Source organism: Papio anubis, chromosome 3 (assembly GCF_008728515.1).
Source record: "Papio anubis isolate 15944 chromosome 3, Panubis1.0, whole genome shotgun sequence".
Lineage (NCBI taxonomy): Eukaryota > Metazoa > Chordata > Mammalia > Primates > Cercopithecidae > Papio > Papio anubis.
Window position 1 is genome coordinate 21,221,243 of NC_044978.1, and position 20,050 is coordinate 21,241,292.

At 36.8% G+C, this 20,050-nt stretch overlaps 1 protein-coding gene across 20 annotated transcripts in view; it reads left to right on the forward strand.

Moving 5' to 3' along the window:
* Positions 1-20,050, forward strand: part of DDX60L (DExD/H-box 60 like) — a 172,421-nt gene that overhangs the window by 144,333 nt on the left and 8,038 nt on the right. For 18 of the 20 annotated variants that reach the window (XM_031663984.1, XM_021938142.2, XM_021938139.2 and 15 more), the window contains 6 exons: positions 4,812-4,916; positions 5,139-5,280; positions 6,163-6,284; positions 9,067-9,214; positions 10,774-10,916; positions 12,858-13,009. In XM_031663984.1, coding sequence (XP_031519844.1) covers positions 4,812-4,916; positions 5,139-5,280; positions 6,163-6,284; positions 9,067-9,214; positions 10,774-10,916; positions 12,858-13,009 — 812 coding nt within the window. Of the gene's footprint in view, positions 1-1,790; positions 2,034-4,811; positions 4,917-5,138; positions 5,281-6,162; positions 6,285-9,066; positions 9,215-10,773; positions 10,917-12,857; positions 13,010-20,050 lie in introns of those variants that run through there. The other 2 variants (XR_002521877.2, XM_021938143.2) reach the window with 2 other exon arrangements.

Sequence of the window (20,050 nt, forward strand, 5' to 3'; positions counted from 1 at the left end):
ACTCCTGGGCTCAAGCAGTCCACCTACTGTGTTAGTCAGGGTTCTCTAGAACGACAGAACTAATAGGATAGATATATGTATACAGAAGAGTTTATTAAGTATTAACTCACGTGATCACAAGGACCCATAATAGGCCATCTGCAAACTGAGGAACAAGGAAGCCAGTCTGAATCCCAAAACAAAAGAACTTGGAGTCTGATGTTCAAGGGCAGAAAGTATCCAGCATGGGAGAAAGATGTAGGCTGGGAGGCTAAGTCAGTCTAGCTTTTTCACGTTTTTCTGCCTGCTTTATATTCTGGCCTTGCTGTCAGCTGATTAGGTGGTGACCACCCACATTAAGGGTGTGTCTGCCTTTCCCAGCCCACTGACTCAAATGTTAATCTCCTTTGGCAACACCCTCAGAGATACACCTAGGATCAATGCTTTGAATCCTTCAATCTAATCAAGTTGACACGCAGCGTTAATCATCACACCTGCCTTGGCCTCCCAAAATGTTGAGATTACAGGTGTGAGCCAGCGTGCCCAGCCAAGAAATTTTTTATCTGAGGAATGTGAGTGCCCTTTAATTATCAGGCCCAGAGAGGCATTGGAATGTGACAGGGTGTGACAGCAGTCACGTCTCACTCCCCTGTTGAGCTAAATAATTACCTCTTGAGGCCACTTGCTGTGTGGGCTCTAGGCTAACTGACATGAAGTAGCCATAAAACACCATACATTGGACACCGTACCTCATTCCCTGTAGTTCAACAATGTATAGCCAATCACAAATCAATGTTATTTCTGTAAAACTATGAGAACTCCTGTCAAAAAACTTTGTATCAGCCCACTTCTTGTCCCCTTTTGCCTTTAAAAAAATCTTGTAACAAAAGCTGAGCAGAATACTCCTTAGGACAGCTTGGAAGTGTGTCTGTCCCAGACAGCTGTCCTCAACCTTGGCCCAAATGGACTCTCTATATTAATTTTGCCTCAGTATTTTTTAGGTCAACAGTAGCAATATCTCTTAAGTTTCATCACTCTTTTAATGCTTTGTACTTTCTTGATTGTTTTATGTTTCTTCAGGACAGAACAAAATAATTAGTTTTGTTTTACCACCAAAGACCTTAAGGCACTAAGAATTACCAGGATTATTTTAATATGTGAAAAGCAATATAGTATAGTGGTTGAATATTGGCTATAGACTCATAAAGGTCTGGAATACATCCCTGGTTTAATTATTTACTGACTATTTAACTTCAATAAGGCAATTACACTTTCCTAAACCTCAGAACTGTCAGCTATAAAATGGCAATAACAACCACTATAGATTGTTGTTAAATTAAATGAACTAATTAATGCAAGTCAAGGACTTCTTAGCATCATATTCGATTAGTAAACACATAAATGTATTATGTAAACACATAAATGCTAGCTATTATCATTCGTAGTCTCAGGTCCTATGATTTTAGTTTTAGTTTTTTTTTTGTTTTGTTTTGCTTTAGTGTTCATTAAAGAGAAGAATGGGAAAAGCACTTGCTAACTTTTTCATTCTCTTTATATGTTGTTTTTTACTTTTTCCTTTATAAAGGAGATCAAGTATAAGTGAAAACTGATAATATAACTTGTTTTTGACTGTCTCTATATTTTTTGTGGAAAAATAGATTTGCTTCTACCTTAAATTCTGTTATGTTGTCAGCATTTGCCACTTAATTAATTAGATCAATAAGAAATTTCTACATTAAAGAATTAACAGAAGAATTATAATTGAAATGAAAGATTGAATTTGTTCTCAAATGTATCACTCTTAATTACAGATAAGAATGAGGAAACCAGTATTGCTATATTAAAAATAAAAACTATATTTTAAATATAAAATTACCTGTTTATAAAAGTTTATTTGGAACCATAGAAAAGCTGAAAGAGGAAAACTCACCAATACCTAATTCCACTACTCACTTGATCTTAGCCAAAAGGCCAAGAAGCGATAGTTCCACACTACTCAAAGGAAACTGCTTTATTATTTTGATATATTTGTTCCAGTCTTTTCTACCTAAATGTGGGTAAGTGTTTGCTTTTTAAAGCAGGAGGATGCAGTTATGTTGAATTAGATACCAGAATTTGGTAAATTTGCCTGAGGTTTTCAATCAGAACAATTTTGGGGGGTATAACCCCATGTTGAGTAATATATAATTCACATTAAAATTTAGATTTAATAAAATGTCATTGTAAGGTTGCCAAGTTTTCCATATTCTTATATAGTCATTATCATGGCCAGTTATATCAGATTCCATTTGCCAAGATGAAGAGTCTTCCCAGAACCCTGTAGTGAGTCAGGTGTGTGCCTATTGATAGTCACAGAGGACAGCGACACCCAGTTCTATGTAAAAGTGGCCCCATTCTTGAGCTCTTAATTTGGATTAATCTCCCAGGAAGAGAGAGTAGTACACTTTCAAGGTTTTTGTTGTTGTTTTTTATATAATAATGTTTATGAGGGTGACCTATTTTCTGGGCTCCTGCATATTCGAGGAGATTTTTGTTTCTTTTGTAGTAAGGACAATTTAACCAGGCATAAATTTATTGGATTTGAGCCATTAGTCTTCAAAATTGCTGATGCTTCATTTTCTTTGGCATCTACTGTTGTAGAGATATAATCTGTGACCCTACTGATTGCTTTTTTTTTTGTAGGTCACTTGACTTTTTCTGCCCATGTATATGGATCCTTTTCTTTATCTTATATGTTACTTTTTTAGGAGAAGTTTCTATAGTTTTTTTTTAATTGATAGTGTTTATCATATTCAGAACCTTTTCAATTTATCGCATTCAAGTTGTTTTTGAAGTCATAAGTATATTAAATTAGATTTTAAATTTGGTTTCTATTTTAATTGCTTTGGTTTCTTTATTAGAAAAAGTTTCACTGGCTGGGTATGGTGGCATGTACCTATAGTCCCAGCTATTTGGGAGGCTGAGGCAGGAGAATCACTTGGGGTCCAGGAATTTGAGGTTGCAGTGGGCTGTGACCTATTGCACTTCAGCCTGTGATGGGAGGGAATGTTGCAAAGGTCTCTGAAATGCCTATGAGGCCTTTTCCAATTTCTTTGCTATCAGCATTTTCCTTCCTTTTAGTTATACAAACATATGCAGGCTGCTTGAATTCCTGCCCAGAAAGTAGGCTTTTCTTTTCTGCCACATGGCTAGGCTGCACATTTTTCAGGTTTACACTCTACTTCCCTTTCAAATACAAGTTCTAGTTTCGGGTCATTTCTTTGCTAACACATATGTACATAGGCTGATAGAAGCAGCCAGGCTACATCTTGAACACTTTACTACTTAGAAATTCCTTTCTGCCACATACCCTAAATCATCTTTCTTTCTTTTTTTTTTTTTTTGAGACGATGTCTCGCTCTGTCACCCAGGGTGGAGTGCAGTGGCGTAATATTGGCTCACTGCAAGCTCTGTCTCTCAGGTTCACACCATTCTCCTGGCTCAGCCACTGGAGTAGCTGGGACTACAGGTGCCCGCCACCACCCCCGGCTATTTTTTTTTTTTTTTTTTTTGTATTTTTAGTAGAGACGGTGTTTCACCATGTTAACCAAGATGGTCTTGATCTCCTGACCTCGTGATCTGCCTGTCTTGGCCTCCCACAGTGCTGGGATTACAGGCATGAGCCACTGTGCCCAGCCAAATGATCTCTTTCAAGTTCAAATTTCTACAGATCCCTAGAGCAGGAGCACAGTACAGCTAACCTCTTTGCTAACGCTTAACGAAAGTGACCTTTGCTCCAGTTCCCAATAAGTTCTTCATCTCCATCTGAGACCTTGTTAGCCTGGACTTCATTTTCCATACTACTATTAGCATTTTGATCACAACAGTTTAACAAGTCTTTAGGATGTTCCAAACTTTCCCTCATCTTCCTTTCTTCTTCTGAGCCCTCCACAAAATTCCAACTTCTGTCCACTACCCAGTTCCAAAACCGCTTTCACATTTTCATATATCTTTCTGAATTAGTATCAACTTTCTGTATTAGTTCATTCTCACACTGCTATGCAGAGACACTTGAGACTGGGTAGTTCATAAAGAAAAGACATTTTGTTGGCTCATGGTTCTGCAGACTGTACAGGAAGCATAAGCAGCTTCTGCTTCTGGGTAGGCCTCAGGAAACTTTCAATCATGGCAGAAGGTGAAGGGGAAGTAGGCATGTGTTACGTGGCTGGAGCAGGAGGAAGACAGACAGAAGGACGCTGCTACACACTTTTAAACAACCAGATCTCACGATAACTCACTCACTATCACGAGAACAGCACCAAAGGGGAAATTCACCTCCATGATCCAATCACCTCCCATCAAGCCCCACCTCCCACATTGGGGATTACAATTTGACGTGAAATTTGGGTGATGACACAGATCCAAATATTTCCATTCTGTTGACTGCAGTCTACCTAGTTCCATCAGGTTTGATGGGATAACTCAAGACTCAGAATAATGTAATTACTCAATTTGCCTTCTAGGCCTAAGAGAGCTAAACTTGTAAGCCAGATTGGCTTTCATACTTTATTTGTTCAGGCTGCTATGAATCACCACTGTTTCAGAGATTTAGCAGATTATTTGCCAATCCGTGTTATGTATAACAGTTCTGCTTTATGTGATGTATTTAATTCAAGGAAGCATGTATCATGTGAAGACACAGTCAAAGAGATAATGTGAAATCAAGTGAAATTTACTTTCACATGAGATCTGGTAACATTATCTATATAGTATGTATGTGTACTATTTATTACATATCAGTATTTACAAATACTATTTAAAACTAGATAGATTAAAGTACTCTTCTTTTATAGGTGTTGTCAGTGCTAAAGCATTCATTGCTGTCTTTTAAGAGACCAAGAGCCATGAAGACTTTGAAACTTTATTTTTTGTTTTCTTTGCAGCTCCTGATCAAAGAGGTATGATCACACTTTGGCTTTTTTGTTCTCTATAACTAATACTATGTACATTTCTTTCTATGCTAAACCAACTGAACTTTCTATAAGCTGCATTCAATGATAATGTTACTTATCATTTATTAATAAATGAAGTCAGGTAATATTTGGCAATCACTCACCCTGGTATTTGATGGTATTTGAGTACATGGTAAGTTAAATCAATGTTTTTTTCCTTATTTTTAGGACTATTTAAATAAAAATGGTAATCCAAAAAAATTTGCAGGACTTGCATCATATTTGCATGGTCATGAACCTTCAAATCTTGTTTTTGTAAATTTTCTCAAGAGAGGCCTTTTCCATAATCTCTGTAAGCCAGCCTGGAAAGGTAAGCTTGGGTTTTATACCTGTAGTCCAAAAATGGCAACATATTTATTGAAAAGCCAAAACCTCAGATACGTTTTTCTCTTCTTCCTCCTTCTTCTCTTTTTTTTGAAGCAAATAAATAGTATATGTTCAGATTTACATATGCCAAAAATTAGACACTAAAAGTCAACTTATATTTATTCTAATAGAGTATTTGGGGGCTACTTATGTATTACTTAACTGATAAAGAATATTTGCGGAAGAGAATACTGAGAAGCATAGAAAGAGAATAAGTTTCTGATGGTCATGTGATTCTAGTATGCTTCAGAGCCCAGTTAATTAAACCTAGCCACCTCTTAATGCCTATGGTATGGTGCTAATGTGTTACGGGGAATGGAGAGTAGGTCAAGATGACCAGAACCTAGAACTAGTGTTTAGAAGTGTTGGTAGGTAAGTTTGGGAGCTTCATTTTGACAGGATTTGAAACACCCTAAGTGGCAGGCCAAGGAACCTGGATTTTTCAGTTAGCCATTGAGATAACCTCAAAGATTTTTGAGTAAGTGGGGGACATGCTTATATTTATGCTTTGGAAAGACTGATCACTCTCAAGATGGCCTGAAGAAAGGAGAGTGCAAGTCAGGAAACTAGTTAGTAAACATTCTGGGTTGGGAACTAGGGCTGGTATAGCAAGGATGAAAAACAAGGCACTGAATGTAAAAGCTCCTGTCTTCACCAAAAAATTAAATGTGTACATAGTGTGCAAATATGTTCAATTTCTGAGGTATATATTTACTAGAAATTTTTGCCTTCAACGAAAGGAAATGTACTATAAAAACAAATTTAAGCACAAAATACATGGAATCAACTTTATTCTTATTTACAATAATGCTCTTTATTTAAATAGGTACACAACAGTTTTCCCAAGATGTGATGGAAAAGCTCGTGTTAGTATTGGCAAATTTATTTGCAAGAAAATATATTCCAGCAAAATTCCAAAATGCTGATTTAAGTTTTCCTCAGTCAAAGGTAAAGTTTTTGTACTTATAATGATGTAATAATGATAGTTATTAAATGTATGCTACTGGAAAGCATTCAGTACCGATAGGGTTAAATTTTATATAAGCTACTCCGTTTGTTTTAATAGTGTTGTCTTCTCATAATCAGAGTTCTATTTAATTTTTAGTTCAAACATCTTCCCCTGCTAATCTAACAAACAATTCTTATCCCTAAAGTGTTTTCATTTTATTGGAGCAAATTACGTAATTCAGTAGCAACAGAGATTACATACACAAATAGTCGTTTAAATAGAATGACAGCCCTACTGCTGAACCTATAGTTCCCTTGGGATTGTTTACAGCTAGGGATGGGAGTGCAGGGAAGGAATTACATCATGAGCTCTAATGTCCTCTTCAGACAATATTGAGGCAGTCACCTAAGAAAGAATCCCCTAACTTAAGGGTTGAGAGACTGAAAGAAAAATTATTTTCTGAGTTTATTTAAAACACTGTTTCCAATTTCTTATTTTTTTTCAAAGACACAACAACAACAAAATAATAAGCAAACAAAACCTAAGAAAATGTGCATTAGAACCTGGGAATGTAGAAGAAGCTTGTTGCTATCCAGTAACCCTAATAAATAGAGAACAAAAAGGGAATTAGCATCAGTCTAGGCTTTCTGACCTCACAGTGCCTCTGGATATACCTCCAGACTTGAGCACCCAATTTTAGTTACATCTATCCACATTGCACACCACTGGAACTGTTCATCCTTTTCTTAAATGCATACACATTTTAAAGTATTTAAAAAGGAAAGTTCATATTTACTACTACCATAAATAGAAAGCCAGGATCTTTGGTTTCAAAACTAAGGAAGCCATAAGAATAGATGCAGTTAACATGGTTCTCAGCTGAAGCTGCTCTCTCTTTGCTACAAAAAGAGATGATCAACTTTTAGAGAAAGAATGGTGGTCTATTGCCTCTGGACTTTCTAGGGTTATCAGAAAGAATAGAAGAGGACTGGAAAGAAGATATTTTATTGATTGATTGATTGAGACGGAGTCTTGCTCTGTAGCCCAGGCTAGAGTGCAGTGGTGCAATCTCAGCTCACTGCAACTTCCAGCTCCCAGGTTCAAGCCATTCTCCTGCCTCAGCCTCCCAAGTGGCTGGGATTACAGGCACTTGCCACCACGCTCGACTACTTTTTTTGTATTTTTAGTATAGTTGAGGTTTCATCAGGTTGGCCAGGTTGGTTTTAAACTGCTGACCTCAAGTGATCTGCCCACCTTGGCTTCTCAAAGTGGTGGGATTACAGGCATGAGCCACTGTGCCCGTCTAGCTTTTCATTTTGTAAAACTGATTTATAATTATTTAATGTTCTGTGTGTCATGCTAAATCATCTAATGTACCTGTAATATTATGTACCGTAATTTGGGATAACTGCTCTATATTAGTGAAGATTTATTGAGCAATAAATATGTGCAAACTGTAACAAAAATCATAGTTGGGAAACATAGTTGCTACCTTCCAAGAGCTTGCTCTCCTGATGGGTCTGCATAGCATACACATTCGAGAAGGTGGCAAACAACACAAGGTGTAGGTAATAAGCAGCACATGTTCCCCTACAACGGTGTCCAGTGGTGACCCAATGGCAGGGTATGGAAGGCATAGCAGTAAAGAGACCATATCACTTTGACCAGAGTGTAGAACTGCACCTGTCAATTTGTTCTTTTGTCTTGGTCCATCCACAGATAAAGCTGAGTCTGAAGTAGGATTGTGGAAATTGTCATACTATCTACTGTAAGGAGTTGGTAGGGGCATTCTTTATTGTGTCCACACAGTGTGCCTTTTGTAAGAATCCTCCAGAAAATTCTTATCTGATATTAGTGCTGAGAATAAATAGCTGTTTATCTCATAGACATTCTGAAATGTGTCATTCACACTTGCTCCTAGGAATCGTAGAATATAATTTGTGCCCCATTTTAGCCTCTCTTTCTTACTTTTCTTTCCTTTTTACCAAATTTTGATTTATATGATTGTAGTGTATTATCTTCACCCTTATAAAATACCTCAATTATTGGAAAAGTACAGGGTATGAATAAAATAAGGAAAATATCAATAAATAATAAAACCCGTAATTGTAATAGAAGAAAACCAAGAACATTTCTAATGTCATAGCTATTTCTAACCCACGCTAAAGAAACTTCTAGTCCAAATTCTGAAAGAATTTGTTTTTAAACATGAAATTTGGAAGCTGAGTTAGCTTACAATACCAGCTACTTCTCTATCTACTACCTGTTGGATTTGGAACAAGTTTACCTCTGTGAGGCTTAGCTCCCTCATGTACAAAATGGAGATGAAAATGTTTACTGCATAGGGTTGTTCTCAGGATTAATTGAGCTAACAAACAACAAGTGCTTGGGGCAGCACAGCACAGTGTTGGCACATAATCTGAACTCAATAAAGAACTGCCACTACTATTGCTACACTGACTTGTTACTTGTTCTCTAAATATGTCCCTCAAGTCTCTGAACCATACCTAAGTTTAAGATCAGTGTAGGACATGTTTCTGTTAAATTGGTGGTTTTGGCTAAGTGGAGTCAAAACAACTTTTTTTAGGAAAGATATTTCCATTTGTAAATGTTGGTTGAAATCAAAAGGAAATTTTACCTTAATCTCACAAGTGAATAAAGTAATCAAGGGCTTTGATGAATGAACATCAATCTACAGAACTATGCTGCAATCTATCACCAACCAGTTTAATTTTTTAAATGAAAGTAAAGACATCTCTCTGAAATGTGTTTCGCCCGTAGGTGATCCTTGCCGAACTCCCGGAGGATTTCAAAGCTGCTTTACATGAGTATAACCTGGCAGTAATGAAGGATTTTGCCTCCTTCCTACTGATCGCTTCCAAGTCGGTGAACAAGAAAAATGAGTATCAACTCCCTTTGTCAAGAATCAGTAAGCAAAATTTAGTTCCATTCTGGAACAATTTAAAGAGTAAGCAATCTTGGCTAAGAAAACGTCTGGATATTGGATGCTTCAAAGCTGCTAAAGGAGCTTATTACAGAGCAACTGTGCTAACCCGAGTGTTTTATCCCCAGAAAACAATGTAGCCCATTGTAGGGTGTGGCAATGGCTCTGTTTTCCAAGTAAAGAAAAAACTTTACCAAGTATTTATTGGGCAATGGAGGAAAAAAATAAAAGTCATTCATGAACCATTTTGATGGAAGGTTGCCTATCTGTTCAGGCTGGAAAACTGGGTCAGAAAATATGACATGAAAAAGAAAATGGCACAATTTCTGGCATTTTTCCCCCTGAGAGGTAGTAGCATAGTGGTTCCAAGTGTGAACTCTGGAAGCAGAGTGCCAAGGTCTAAATTCTGGCTCTGCTACTTATTAACCATGAGTTCTCATGCCAGTTACTTAATCTTTCTGTGTCTCAATTTTTTAATCCGTAAAATGAAATGACTAAAAGTATTACCTAGCTTACAGAATTTTAGAGGATTAGGTATATTAATGTTTACAAGGTTCTTAAAACAGTGCATGGCACATAGTCAGCATCATGTAAGTCTATGCTACCCAATATGGTAGCCACCAGCTAGCTACGTGTCACTATTTAAATTAAGTTGGTTAAAAATAAAACAATTGAAAAGTTAATTCTTTAGTCACTTTAGCTTTAGTCACTTTAACTTTCCAGTGCTAGTAGCTTCTACTTGGATATAGTAGAGGTAGAATATTTCTATCATTATGGAAAGTTCTAGTGGACATTGCAGATATCATTGTTTGCTTCAATTATTTGTTCTTGGTTGAGGAGTGACTGGTATTGCAAAGTAACTAAGCTTCCAAATTTCAATTTTATAGCAGGAAACTTCTAGGGGAGAATAAATGGGAAGAACAAGCTAGATTAAGAGTAAAGAATGGAGCCATAAAATGATTCTCATATTCCCCTGTCTCCTAATATAGTCTTAGTTGGAGTAAAAGACAGGGAGGTAAGCATTGTAGTTACTCAAGATTTGTTGATGTAGGACACAGCATGAGCAAATGCAGGCAATAATGGTGGAAGCAAGGAAAGTACTGCAGAGAAAAGACGATAGGAGTGTGTGATTGTGTCATGATGGGAAAAAGGAGCCAGGCCTGAGTGCATGACTTGGTGCCTTCAAAGTCCAGCGAGATGGTACTCGCTGGATGGAACCAGTGTTTTATCTCTTATGCCAGCTCCAAATCCACTGGTAGGAGCTGCCTGAACATTATGTCTTGGAGGTTTCTGAGGTTATATCTGAGTTCATAGGCAAAATTAACAGGTAATAAAAAAAGAGTAATGATAATAAGTTAATATTCAACATGGATTGAATGATTACTCTGCGCCAAGTTGCGTTAATGACTTTACGCACCATATCTCAATCCATTTTCGTTCTGATGAGATGAATGTCACCTACTGTGGCCTGATTTACAGTGAGTTTAACAGGGTTTTCTGGGCTGATTTTTAAAACCTAACGTGACCTCGTCCCAAATGGTCAGAATTCACAGGTAAACAATGTGAAGACTCCCAGCTCGTGTCTCACTTGATGAGCTACAAGGAAGGAAGAGCAGCTGTTTCACCATTTGTTTGTCTTTCGGGGAACACAGATAATGATTTGCTTCGACCAGAGACTGTCAATCAGGTAAGTGAAGGATTCGTCTTATGTACAAAACGTGTTTAACAGAGAGAGTGGGGTTACATTGCTGTGAAGCCTTGATAGGACCTCGAACCCAAAACACTGAAAAATGTCCACTGATGCCAGCACCATTGTCTAAGAGAACGAGACCCTGGAGGCCAGTGTGATTTTATGCTCTGTGGAGTTGGTCTGAGAAACCCTGCTTCTTTGTCTAAAATTTCAGACACCACCTCTTTTTTCTCATTTTTTAATGAGGTTTGCCATGGGTTTGCTGTGGGAAGAGGAAAAGAAAGTGGCTTACGTTTTTCCCAAATTGATCATAGACCTCATAGTGCTTTCTCTGCTCCAGACCACATGGATCTTTGGGGACGGTGGTCTACAAAGGGGGCCACAAAGCATTAGAACTTCTGTGAGGTTCTGGATAAAATATTAGGGTGCTGGAAGATTTTAGATTTAATTTGAAATATGAGAAATAAATTCCACATTGATTATATTTAATAATAAAGATTGACACTGTGCACTGGCTTATTTTATCCCTGGGTCAGAGAGTCATACATCATGTCAAGAGTGGTCTTCAAGTATTTTTGCATATTTAACATTTAAAGGAATTTTTAAAAATCATGAATCTTCTTGCACAGTTTGAGGTGATATCTAAAAATTTTGTTAACCAAAATTTAAATAGCTGCTAATGTAATTTCAGGTTCATTATAAATATTGGCATTTTAAAAGAACTGTTAAATTATTTAAAAGTTCATCCAAAAGAATATAGATATCAAAGCTATTTGATACCCAGAGTAAACAAATAGAAAAGAACACAGATGATCAAACAAATTCTTCAAAGTTACAGATTCTACATTATATGTTTTCATCATCATATATATCTTCCCTTGCCTTCTCTCCCCTCCCCTCCCATTCCTTCCCCTCCCCTTCCCTTCCCTTCCCTTCCATCCCCTCCCCTCCCCTCCCTTTCCACCCTTTTTATTTGTGACAGGGTCTCACTCTATTGCCCAGGCTGGAGTACAGTGGCACTATCTTGGCTCACTGCAGCCTCAACTTCCTGGGCTCAGGTGATCCTCCCACCTCAGTCTCCCACATACCTGGAACTACAGGCACGTGCCATCATGCCCAGCTAATTTTTTATATTTTTAGTAGAGATGGGTTTCAGCATATTGCCCAGTCTGATCTTGAACTCCTGGGCCCAAGCAATCCACCCACCTCAGCTTCCCAGAGTGCTAGGATTACAGGCATGAGCCACCATGCCTCGCCTGAACTTGTATTTTTATTCCACCCTGCTCCACAGTTTAATTTTACCCATGCACTGGCAGAATTTGCAGATTCCTTCTGATTCTGTGCAGATTAATTTGTCTAATGTGCCCAGAACCATGGAGACTTAGTTTTTATTTGTTTGTTTTGCTTCTCTTCATTTTCTCCTCTTCTACCTCCTCCTCCGCCACTTTTTTCTTCTCTCTGGAGCCCAAAGGTTTGTGCTGTTTCTTTTTATTCTCCTTGTGAGCACAGGGAGACACCAGCTACATGACACTCCTTTCAAGGTCATTCTGTGCACCAATTAAGATAATGATGAAAATTCCACCTTAAAATCAGCTTCTATTTATTTTTCCTTAGTGAATGTTGCTAACAGTATTGTAGTTGGACAGTTGAAATTGCCTTCAGTATGCTGTGAGAGTTCCTATTTGCCTCAGTGGGGCTGCCCATTCCAGAGGCATGCTTAGTGTGGCACTGGCCAGTGTCTGTAATACGCCCCTTTCCCTCACTGTAATGGGCCCTATTTCCCTCAACCCCCATGGGAGTCCCCCTCTGCCTGCCTCCGTCACTTCGACTTCTTCAGAACATACTTTAAGAAACAGATTCATACAAAAGAAATCTCAAACTGCAAACAGTTACTCTTTACATATCAATAATGAATTAATAGAAAATGTCTTTCTTCAGGTCATTCTGCGCACAATCGGTGTTAGCGGCACTCAGGCTCCTCTGCTGTGGCCATGGAAATTAGATAACCGAGGAAGGAGAATGCCACTAAATGCATATGTGCTCAATTTCTATCAACACAACTGCTTGACAAGATTAGACCAAACTAATGGGTAGGTTTATGGGTGTGTTTCTGTAAAATATATACATACATATATATCTATGTTTTATTGTATATTCATATTATATATGTAACAGCATATAATTTACATTATATAATTGTATAAACAAATTTATATATTTTTAAATAGGAATTTTAATACATAATCTTTTTAAGAGTTTAAAATACAGACTAATCATAAAAAAAAATACTAGATCACTTTGTAGAAGACTAATTTCTGGTGATTAGAAACTCCAGTAATATTTTGGATTTTGGGGCTACTACCAAAATCTTGGTACTTGAACTGGTTCTGGTGAATGTAATTCTGAAGACAGAAAATTTGGATACATTACAAAGCCCAAAAAGATATTTTAATTATACTAAAATTTCTTTTAGTGTAATTTAGAATAAATTATACTAAAATTTCTTTTATACTAAAAGAAAATTTTTAGTATAATTTAGAATAAATTATACTAAATGAATAATTTATATGTTTATTAGTATAATTAGTATAATTCTAAAATTTCTTTTATTCTAAAATTTCTTTTAGAATAAATTACACTAAATTATTAGTATAATTTAGTAATACATTATCACTAAATTATTAGTATAATACACTATTCATTGTATAATTCACCAATTATATTATTAGTATAATTTACCATTACACTAATTATCTATTAAGAAAGAATGTTGGATGATTTCCAGAAGTATATCAAATATTATTTTTATGAAATATTTTTAATGAAATAAATATTTATTTTTATGAAATAAATTAATATTTATTTTTTTCCCACAAATGCAACATGGAGGGAAAAGATCTGAAACTTACATTATGAGATAGTTAACTTAGCAGGTATCTGTTAGAAAGTGACACTTGTTCTAGTTCTTTGACATGGAAAATATTTTACAAAGCAGTAAAGAAGGATGAATACTTAGAATTCACATGGAAAGTGAATAATTTAGCCCTGGAAACAAGTAGGTAGAAATGGGGAAGGTTATGCTTTTAAACAATGATTCAGGAATTCTCTTTGTATTTTACATAATTTTTATTATTTTATTTTATTTTATTTCTGAGACGGAGTCTCGCTCTGTCGCCCAGGCTGGAGTGCAGTGGCCGGATCTCAGCTCACTGCAAGCTCCGCCTCCCGGGTTCACGCCATTCTCCTGCCTCAGCCTCCCGAGTAGCTGGGACGACAGGTGCCTGCCACCTCGCCCGGCTAGCTTTTTGTGTTTTTTTTAGTAGAGACGGAGTTTCATCGTGTTAGCCAGGATGGTCTCGATCTCCTGACCTCGTGATCTGCCCGTCTCGGCCTCCCAAAGTGCTGGGATTACAGGCTTGAGCCACCGCGCCCGGCCCATAAATTTTTAAATAATTCTGATCAAAATAAGTTTTAAATATTTAAATACTATTCTAAGTTTTTAAATTGACATATTGTAACTGTACATATTTATAGGGTACAATTTGATATTTTGAAACATATATGTTGTGTAATGATCAAATCAGGTTAGCCAGGGTACCCATCACCTTATGCACTTACTATTTTTTTTTTTATTTGTGGTGAGAACATTCGAAAGCCTCTCTTCTCACTGCTTTGTAATCTACAATACAATACAGTTAACTGTATGTACCTTACTGTGCAATAAAACACTAGAACGTATTCCTCCTATCTACTTACTGTGATTTTGTACATGTTGACCAACCTCTGCCCACCTTTTCTCTCTTCCCCTCCCCAATCTTTGTAACCATTATTCTACACTGTACTTCTATTATGTTAATTTTTCTTCTTTTTAAATTTCACATGTGAGGAATATCATGCAATATTTTTCTTTCTGTCTCTGGCTTATTTCACTTAACACAATGTCCTCCAGATTGATTCATGTTGCCACAGATGACAGGGTTTCATTCCTTTTTATGGCTGAATAGTATCTAATTGTGTATATGTACTACATTTTCTTTATTCATCCATTGTTGGACACTTAAGTTGATTCCATATCATAGCTATTGTAAATAGTGTGGCAATAAAGATGGGAGTGCAGGTATCTGTTTGACATACTGATTTAATTTCTTTGGATATGTAACTAGTAGTGGGATTGCTTGATCATATCGTAATTCTAGTTGCAATGTTTTGCATAATTTATACACTGTTTTCCATAATGGATTTCCTCATTTATAATCCTACCCACAGCATATAAGGGTTCCCTTTCCTTCACATTCACACCAACACTTCCTTTCTTTTGTCTTTTTATTATTAGTAGCCATTCTAACTAGAGTGAGGTGGTGTTTGATTGTGGTTTTGATTGACATTTTATGATGGTTAGTGATAGTGAACATTTATTCATATACCTATTGGCCTTTTGTATACTTTCTGTTGAGAAATGTCTATTAAAGTTTTTGCCCATTTTTAAGTTGATTTTTTTTTGCTGTTAAGTTTCTTATGTATTCTGCATATGAATCTTTTGTCTGATGTATAGTGTGCATATATTTTTCTGCCATCTTATAGGTTATCTCTTCACTCTGTTAATTGTTTTCTTTACTGTGGAAAACTTTTTGGTTTGATGTAATCTCTTTTGTCTGCTTTTGCTTTTATTGCTTGTATTTTTGAGATCTTATTTAAAAAAATCCTTGCCCTGTCCAGTATCATGAAGTTTTTCTGCTGTTTTTTTTTCTTTTCTTTTCTTTTTTCTAAGGCTATATTAGTTTGTTTTCACACTGCCGTTAAAGACATACCCAAGACTGGGCAATTTTAAAAGAAAGGGGTTTATTTGACGTACGTGTGAGTTCCACGACCTCACAATCATGATGGAAGGTGAAAGGCATGTCTTACATGGTGGCAGACAAGAGAGCTCGTGCAGGGAACCTCCCATTTTTAAAACCATCAGATCTTGTGAGACTCATTCACTATTAGGAGAAGAGCTCAGGAAAGACCTGCCCCCATAATTCAGTCACCTCCCACCAGATTCCTCCCATGACACATGGGAATTGTGGGACTTACAATTCAAGATTAGATTTGGGTGGGGACACAGCCAAACTATATCATTCTGCCCCTGACCCCTCCCAAATCTCTCGCCCTCACATTTCAAAACCAGTCATGCCTTCCCAGCAGTCCCCCAGAGTCTTAACTCATTTCAGCATTAACTCAAAAGTCCACAGTCCAATGTCTTATCTGATACAAGAGAAGTCCATTCCACCTATGAGCCTGTAAAATCAAAAGCAAGTTAGTTACTTCCTAGATACAGTGGGGGTATGAGGATTGGGTAAATAACAGCAATTCCAAAGGGAGAAATTGGCCAAAACAAACAGGCTACAGGCCCCATGCAATTTGAAATCCAGCAGGGCAGTCAAGTCTTAAAGCTCCAAAATGATCTCCTTTGACTCCATGTCTTGCATCCAGGCCATGCTGATGCAAGAGGTGGGTTCCCATAGTTTTGGGCAGCTCTACCCCTTTGGTTTTGCAGGGTACAGCCTCCCTCCTGGCTGCTTTCACAGGCTGGCATCGAGTGTCTGTGGCTTTTCCAGGTGCACAGTGCAAGCTTTCAGTGGATCTACCATTCTGGGGTACAGAGGATAGTGGCCCTCTTCTCACAGCTCCACTAGGCAGTGCCCCACTTAGGACTCTGTGTGGGGGCTCTGACTCCACATTTTTCTTCTGCACTGCCCGAGCACGGGTTCTCCATGGGGGCCCCGCCCCTGCAACAAACTTCTGCCTGGGCATCCAGGCATTTCCATACATCTTCTGAAATCTAGGCGGGGGTTCCCAAATCTCAATTCTTGACTTATGTGTACCTGCAGGGTCAACACCATGTGGAAGCTACCAAGGCTTGGGGCTTGCACCCTTTGAAGCCAAGGCTCGAGCTCTACATTAGCCTCTTTCAGCCATGGCTGGAGCAGCTGGGACACAGGGAACAAAGTCCCTACACTGCACACAGCACAGGGACCCTGGGCCTGGCCCGTGAAACCACTTTTTCCTCCTAGGTTTCCAGGCCTGTGATGGGAGGGTCTGCAGTGAAGACCTCTGCCATGTCCTGGAGACATTTACCCCATTGTCTTGGGGATTAACATTAGGTTTCTTGTTACTTATGCAAATTTCTGCAGCTGGCTTCAATTTCTCCTCAGAAAATGGGATTTTCTTTTCTATTGAATTGCCAAGCTGCAAATTTTCCAAACTCTTATGCTCTGCTTCCCTTATAAAACTGGATGTCTTTAACAATGCCCAAGTCACCTCTTGAATGCTTTGCTGCTTAGAAATTTCTTTCTCCAGACACCCTAAGTCATCTCTCTCAAGTTCCAAGTTCCACAAATCTCTAGGGCAGGGGCAAAATGCTGCCAGTCTCTTTGCTAAGACATACAAGAGTTACCTTTGCTCCGTTTCCCAACAAGTTCCTCATTTCCATCTGAAACCACCTTAGACTGGACTTTATTGTCCATGTTGCTGTCAGCATTTTGGGCAAAGCCATTCAACAAGTCTGTAGGAAGTTCCAAACTTTCCCACATTTTCCTATCATCTTTTGAGCTTTCCAAACTGTTTCAATCTTTGCCTGTTACCCAGTTCCAAAGTCATTTCCACATTTTCAGGTATCTTTTCAGCAGTGCTCCACTCTACTGGTACCAATTCACTGTATTAGTTCATTTTCACATTGCTGATAAAGACATACCCAAGACTGGACAATTTACAAAAGAAAAAGTTTTATTGGACTTAGAGTTCCACATGGCTGGGGAGACCTCACAATCATGGCGGAAGGTGAAAGGCACGGAAGGTGGCAGATGAGTAAAGAGAGCTTGTGCAGGGCCATTCCCGTTTTTAAAACCATCAGGTCTCATGAGATTCATTCACTATCACAAGAACAGCGCAGGAAAGACCCGCCCTCATAAGTCAGTAACGTCCCACTGGGTTCCTCCCATGACATGTGGTAATTGTGGGAGTTATGATTCGAGATGAGATTTGTGTGGAGAGACAGCCAAACCATATTAATTGTTTTATAGTTTCGGGTTTTACATTTAAGTCTTTAACCATTTTGAATAGATTTTTGTATATGGTGAGAGGTAGGAGTCTAGTCTCATTCTTGTGCATGTGTATATCTAATTTTCCCAGCATCATATATTGACATATTAGCATTATTATGCTATTATATATATTGTTAAAATAAATAAATTTATATTTTTAAATAAAATTATAAAATTAATAAAATATTAAAATAATATATATAATTATGCTATTATAATAGCAATATTATGCTATTATATTTAATATATTATTAACATGTTAACATATAACATATTAGCATAACCTATTAAACACATATATAATAGCATATAATATATTAACATATAATGACATAACATATTAAACACATATTCCCTTTTCCCTCATATGTGTTCTTGGCACACATGAGGGAAAAGCTAATTTATAAAAAATCAGTTGGCTATAAACGTGTGGGCTTATTTCTGGGTTTTCTATTGTTTCATTGGTCAAAGTACGTGGTTTTTATGATGGAATCATACTGTTGGTTATGATAGCTTGTAGTATATAGTGTGTTGAAGTCAGGTAGTGTGATGCCTCTAGCTGCATTCTTTTTGCTGAGGATTGCTTTGCATATTTGGGACTTTTTGTGATTTCCTACAAATTTTAGGATGTTTTCCCTATTTTTGTAAAGAATGTCATTGGTATTTTAATGGAGATTGTATTAAATTTATAGATCATTTTGGGTAGTGTGGCCATTTTAACAACACTAATTTTTTCATTCCATGAACATGGAATCTCTTTTCATTTCTTAGTGTCCTCTTTAATTTCTTTCATCAATGTTGTACAGTTTTCAGTGTAGAGATCTTTTACCTTCTTGTTTATTTATTATCTAATTTTTGTACTATTGTACATGAATTTGTTTAAAAAATTTTTATTTTCAGTTTATTATTGCATAGAAACACTACTGATTTTTGTATATTAATTTTGTATCCTGCAAATTTATATTATTTATTGATCAATTCTAACAGTTTTTCACTAAGTCTTTAGGGTTTCCTATATATAAGATCTTGTCTGAAAACAGGGACAATCTGACTTTTTCCTTTCCAATTTGGATGTCTTTTATTTATTTATTCTCTTGTGTTGCCCTGGCTAGGACTACTGGTACTATGTTGAATAAAAATGGTGAAAGTTGGCATCCCTGTCTTGTTCCTGATCATATGATGTTAGCTATGGATTTGTCATATATGTCTTTTATTGTGTTGAGGTACATATCTTCTATACCTAATTTGTTAAGAGTTTTTATTATGAAGGGATATTTTGAATTTTGTCAAATGCTTTTTCTGTATCTATTGAATGATCATATGGTTTTTGTTTTTCTGTTAATGTGATTTATCTCATTTATGGATTTGCATATCTTGCACTATCCTTGCATTCCCAGGATAAATCCCTCTTGATCTTATTGAATAACATTTTTAATGTGCTTTGGAATTTGGTTTGCTAGTATCTTGTTGAGAACTTTTGAATTTGTGTTTATCAGAGAGACTGGCCTATAATTTTTGTTGTTGTTGTTGTATCCTTATCTAGTTTGAGAGTCAGAATAATATTGGTCTCATAAAAAAAATTTGGAAGTAGTCCCTCCTCTTAAATTCCCTTAATAGTTTGAACAGGATCGATATTAGTCTTCTTTAAATGTTTGGTAGAATTCAGCAGTGAAGCCATGAAGTCCTGGGCTTTTTTTTTTTCTGATGAAAAACTTATGATTACTAGTTCAATTTCCTCTCTCATTACTGCTCTGTTTAGATTTTCTATTTCTTCTTTATTTAATTTTGGGAGGTTGTATATGTCCAGGAACTTAGCCATTTCTTCCATGTTATCAAATTTTTTTGGTGTGTAGTTGTTCATAATAGTATCTTATTATTTTTTGTACTTCTGTGGAACTGTTGTAATGTCTCCTTTTTAATATCTAATTTTATTTATTTTAGTCTTCCCTCTCTTTTTCTTAGTCTTGCTAATGGTTTACCAATTTTCTTTATCTTTTCAAAACCATCTTTATTTTGTTGACCTTTCAAATTGCGTTTTTAGCCTCTATT